Source organism: Penaeus chinensis, chromosome 39 (assembly GCF_019202785.1).
Source record: "Penaeus chinensis breed Huanghai No. 1 chromosome 39, ASM1920278v2, whole genome shotgun sequence".
Classification (NCBI taxonomy): domain Eukaryota; kingdom Metazoa; phylum Arthropoda; class Malacostraca; order Decapoda; family Penaeidae; genus Penaeus; species Penaeus chinensis.
Window position 1 is genome coordinate 21,614,981 of NC_061857.1, and position 5,862 is coordinate 21,620,842.

Below are 5,862 nucleotides of genomic sequence, written 5' to 3' on the forward strand. Positions count from 1 at the left end.
CAATGTTCGTGTGGCGTCACTAATGCGCTGATGACATTAGCCTTCATAGCACAAGAAACAAAAAAATCCAGTTCGGTGGCAGGCTGATCTCAAACTTGGACACTGGCCCTTCTAGCTCTCGGTCCTAGAACTAGTGTTGACGTAGGTGCTGGCTCGGCCAATGAGCGCGAGCTTGGGAGGGCGGGCAGGACCAAGATCCATATTGACCTTGTATAGACTTTGGGCAGGACGACGGTTCTAATGACTTCAATACAGGCAACGAGAGGCAAGCATTATTTTACCCATCGCCTTGGAACCACACAATTCAATTATGAGACTGGTTGACGCCTCCAAGGTCACGCCCTTCAACTGCTGTGGAGTGACCAATCACGGCGGCGTGCCCGTGATATCACCGCCATTCGGAACAAGCCACGCTCCTTCGCCTAAGACCTGAGACCCTGACCATCTACCTCGAGTCATGACCCAGCTCGGACGCTGCCTCCTCCGCCTCCAGGGGCCAGCGATTCTCCTAGAGCGGCCAGGCACTTCACTTGCACCGTAACGCTGATGGTGAAATAGACCTTGCGTTTCCCTGAACCACCAACGTCGGGGGCTCCTGATAACTAAAGACCCACACATACATAAGGAATAAGATGTTTCATATATTAATAACGTTACTAAGATTAGAGAATAACAAATATTACGGGGGAAAAGTGGCGACGTCTCACAAATGTCACAGAAGGACACCGCACAAGGGTGGCGCTGCAAGAAGAGCTGGCGACGTCATGGCGGGCTGAGGAGAGCGCTATTACCTATTCTACTTAAGAGCAAATATACATGCATCAAAAGAATAATAATAATGATAGCAATACTAATTTTGCTAACAATAATAGTAATAGTTGTAGTAGTAATAATGAGTATGATAGTAATGGAAATAATAACAGTAGTGATAACAGAATAATAATGATAATAATAACAACAATGAATAAAGTTCGGGAGAGAGGTGCTCCTAAAATCTCCCTCTGTCTCGCCTCTTCTCCCGGGCGCCTCCTTCATCACCAGATGGGAAGTCCTCTTATTATCCGAGTTTATAGGATGCAGCTCGCAATACGTAAATACACATATCTGTTATGCTGTGCTAAATGGGAAACCGCAACTAAGTGTAATAACGTATATTGCTAAGATAAGATTTAAATCATATATAGCTGTACTGTGAACGACTGTAAAGGCTGTATGCTAATTAGTCATCTCTACTGTAATTTTATATTTAAAGTGAAATTTAGAAGCGATTATGGACGTTAACATTATGTGATTTTCAATGTCTGCGCTTGTATTACTGGTAAATTTCCCGGAAACTTTAGCCGTTACGTTACTAAAACGTAAGTAGTATTAATAAGGGTAAGATCTCGTTCAAAGTCTGTGTTTCAAGACTGGAGTCTAAGCTGGATAAAAAGACAGTGATGATCCTTCATATCACGAAATAAAAAAATAAAAAAAAAGGAAAATGGTGATTGTTCAGGGCTAAAAAAAAATATCGTCTCAGATTCAGAAGAAAGATGATAGAAGAAATAAACCTCCAGAATAAGGCAAAGAGCAATTATATTTTTTTTTATTTGATGTTATGTTTATATTAGTACATGGAATGAGGTATGATTAGCAGTTTTATGTCTTCCGGAAGGAATAAAAGAAAATATGTGTTTGCAGATTTGTTTATAAATAGTGACAGATGATGCTTAATAAGAATCTTTTGTAATATAATGACCAAGCAGCTCTGGGACAAAACATTTAATATCACTGGACTAATATCATGCTCGTTTATTCTCCTGTCATTGCACCACATTTCTGATTTCGAACGGTATATAATACACAATACATCTAAAATGGCTGTATAACTTCAATCAAGAAAATCACATAAAATCATTCATTTAAGTATGTAAACCTTCACTACACAATCACGAAAACTGCAGTTAACATTCCGACAGACAACACATCACAATTACATCAGCAGATCCATAGAACCCTTATGACCGACGAGGCCAATCATAAAGCTTTTAGTATTCCTTATGACCGACGTGAGTTCATGGGAATAAACTCGATGCCTTCTGAAAGACCGAATTTCTGGAGTATGGCCAGCATAGCCACAGTTCCTAGCAGGAGTCCCAAAAAGAACATGCCGATGCCCATTCCTGCCATGGCACCTGGAGAAAAGGAGGAAGAAAGAATGGTTTACTGTTTGGCTTGACGGCAGAAGGTAGGTGCTGAAATGATATTGAAAGTGATGAAAGTATCCAAATGTACAAACGAGAAAACTCTTCAATACCTGGCGTGTACATTGGAGCACTTTTCGTCATCTTGTAGAAGTTAAAACGTCCGATTTCGTCCATTAACTTCTCCGTAAATGACGCCTTCGATATATCAGCAATAACTGGTTCATTGTCTTTCCTATCTCTTTGTACTAGAGTTTCCCCTTCAGCGTGTGTTTCAGTGTGACCCGTTTTCTTTGGTGAACTTTCGGGGAGACTTGTGTCTTTCTGGATATTTCCATGTTCCTGTTGAGATCTATATGTGTCGCTGTCGACTGTTTGCTGCGAGGATTTCAGGGGATGGCAGCTGTCCTCAAACATCTCCCGGAGACTGTCTTCGTATGCTTGCATCGTCTTTATGTGCTGTTGTGGTAGGAGTGTATTAATTATGGATGTCGTATTAATGGTGCAACTAAAAATGAAGTACCATTTTCTTCATTATTCTAGTTCTGTGTTAATATTTCAGTCTGCATTTAATCATACACATAAACGTAATATTTCTGCATAACTACATAGTACTATAATTGGAGCCCGAAACCTCAAATTTTAGAAATATAAGATTCTTTACCAAGTTCGTACAACTAAACTTGTTTCAGGATAATATGAACCCCTATTCGCGATTACTGAACTCTTCCATAAAATTAATGACCAAAACCATAAGATGGACAAAAATGCATAAAAAAGAAAAGCATGATCCTAAAATACCATCACGACCCTTATGCAGGATATTCCCCCAAGCTCTCATCAATCCCAGAGAACGACCCTTCGATACCACTACTTTACCCCGGGAGTGTCGTAGCTCTCGTCGACCAGGAAGACGACCAGATTCCCCATAGACGCCTGGAGCGAAGCAACGACGTCCTCGAGGGGAGGTCCTACAGAAGGAGGAAAATCGATGCCGGATACAGGAGGCTGGTCCACAAGGGTGAATTCGCAATACAAATGACCGTCTCTCTCGTTGAACTCAACCTGCGAAATAGGAAGAAGCAGTATGACGAGAAGGCCTCGGGTATAATCGAGTGTTTTCCTCTTTGCTTCGTCGCTTTGTGAACGGCTTGTTTAATATGGATAGAATAATAAAAACATATATAACACTAAATAAACGAAGTTATATCTAACCACACCACAGATACTACATAAAGACGTACTTCTCTCTCCTCACTTCTTCACGATATTCATTGATAGAAACAACGCCACAACTGAACACCATTTTTCTCCCGAACTAACCGTCATGTGCTGGATGCGAATGGAGGGGACACTCAAGTACATCTCCAGCGAGCCGTGGATGGCACGGATGAACTGGTCAGGCTTGTTGTCAAAGTCGTCGCGGAATTCTCCCGGAAAAGCAATCTGGAAGCGACGGATATGGTCGTGGCCTTTGAAGCAGGGAGTGATGTCGAAGACCGTCATGTCCAGGGCGCTCTGGTCGAATCTGAGGGCGAGAGGTTTGATAGCTGCGTGCGAGTGTCATTCTCATTTTAAGCAACATCAGCATTTCTTTATCTTGTTATTATTATTTCATGATCGTCCTAATCATTTGTGTAAGTATCACTACTAGGGAAGTAGTATATCATAATAATATTAACGGTCATTATCACTATCATGTTACATTTCATCACCATCATTACTATTATCATCATCAACATCACTACCATTAACTTCATAAAAAACATTGTCGATGTTACTGTTGCTACTATTGTTACTGTTGCCATCAACATTACTGATATTATTATTATCGTCAACATAATTATCTTCATGACCCGTATCACCATTATTATTAATGGCCATATTCATATTCATTTCCTTCTCTTTTTTTGTACATTTTGCCCAATCTTGGCCCTTACTTAAAGATGTTCTGTTCCAGGGCAACGAAAGTGTTATATTCAGGGTTGGACGGACTGGTAAAATCTTGCTGTATCTTGACGAGGATTGGAATGGGATATAACTTATCCGGAAGAGGTTCTGAGCCCGCGTCCTCGCGCCATCCTTCCTGGAGGAGAGTGACGGGCTTTAGTCGCAAGATAGATTCAAACTCAGTTAAATACGCTTGGAGATGAGTGACAAAACGTTATAAGCTTTGTTCTTCTGTCCGGACTATCTTTATCTATAATAATGCATTTCATCAGGCTTTGGTGTTATTTAATCTTGCTCAGAATCCAATGCCACGCATATTTTCCTTTTTGAAATTATTTATCCTAATTACAAAATTGCAAATGAACTTAAAATAATGTATCTCCTGTAATACGTCTTGGATACTCTAACAAACACGAAAAACAAGGAGAAACATTACGAACAAAATCACGTCTCCACGAATAACCTAAATTAACATAATAATTACAAGATCTTAAGGAGAGAGAAAAAAAAAAAACGAAACAAAAAGCAACAATGATCCCATACCTCTAGGAAATAGATTTCGTACGTGAGCTTTTCCTCCAGCGTTGTATTTCCCACAGTCTGGTCGAGCCTCCCAACCCAGACGTCGCATGGAAGGCCCCGCGCCCTTTTCTGCAACGGAAGGATTGGTTTGAGCTTAGCGTTGTTAGTATTTGTTTGTTAGTACGTGCATGGATATCTGGGTTGTTAGTTTTTGTTTGTTAATGCTTGCATGTGTTTGTTTGTTAGCACGTTCATGTATTTGTGGGTTGTTAGTATTTGTTAGTGCGTGCATGTATTTGTTTGTTAGCACGTGTATGTATTTGTGGGTTGTTAGTATTTGTTTGTTAGTGCGTGCATGTATTTGTTTGTTAGCACGTGTATGTATTTGTGGGTTGTTAGTATTTGTTAGTGCGTGCATGTATTTGTGTGCGAATGTGTGTCTGTTTGGATGTGAGGATGTAGGTTGAGTATGTGGGTGGGCAGGGTAAGTTCTTGTGCGTTTGTTAGACGGTATACTTATGCTTGTGTGGATATGAGAGGGAGTATGTATATGTGGACATGCAATACACGTAATAATTTAGTCCCTCTCCCTTTCTTCACCAGTCTCCTCTTGTTTCCTTAGTCTTTCCAGTTTTCCAAACCCCTAGTTTCCTGTTTATGAAGTATCTTTATTAATGCTTATGGAATAAACACCTAACAAAGCTGAAACAAAGTTTTAGATATGGACAATTATTATCATTACACTACTAAACTTTACATTCATGAACCTGACAAACGTTAGAGATTTTTGAGGTAGTCTGCGCGTTTCATATGAGACTCGTTCGTTCGTTCGTTCGTTCGCGCATCGCCGGTTCGAATCTTCCGGGACCGAATCTTGGGTTTTGAATTTTCCACTTTCTTCATCATCTAAACTACGAATCTTGGCTCTGTTTTTTTTTTTTTTTTTTTTTTTGCAGTTTCTTTTATTTTTTAATGCCTGCTATAATCGAATTCGCCCATATCCCTTCACCCTAAACCTCCCTTTTCACACGGTTTATCCTAAACATGTTGGCTGGCGTCGGGTGCGGCCATTTTGCAAAAACCAACGGTCTAACCTTTCCATAGTACGTGAGGTTGGACACTTGGCCGAGACCGAAGAGTGTCAGTGGGTCCTTTATGGTCACTTGGCCGCTTGGGTCGACGATGGTGTCATATCCAGTGTCAG

General features: G+C 40.6%; 1 protein-coding gene across 1 annotated transcript in view; it reads right to left on the reverse strand.

The window, feature by feature from the left end:
- Positions 1–1,672: 1,672 nt before the first annotated feature.
- The window catches only part of LOC125046728, a 23,294-nt gene continuing 19,104 nt past the window's right edge, over positions 1,673–5,862 (reverse strand). Inside the window, exons 8-14 of the mRNA XM_047644629.1 lie at positions 5,753–5,862; positions 4,680–4,787; positions 4,127–4,272; positions 3,510–3,714; positions 3,066–3,251; positions 2,300–2,645; positions 1,673–2,177 (exon numbers count right to left, since the gene is read on the reverse strand). The exon at positions 5,753–5,862 is cut by the window's right edge and continues 67 nt beyond it. Of these exons, the coding sequence (XP_047500585.1) occupies positions 2,041–2,177; positions 2,300–2,645; positions 3,066–3,251; positions 3,510–3,714; positions 4,127–4,272; positions 4,680–4,787; positions 5,753–5,862 (1,238 nt within the window). The 3' untranslated portion in view covers positions 1,673–2,040. The remainder of the gene's footprint in view (positions 2,178–2,299; positions 2,646–3,065; positions 3,252–3,509; positions 3,715–4,126; positions 4,273–4,679; positions 4,788–5,752) is intronic.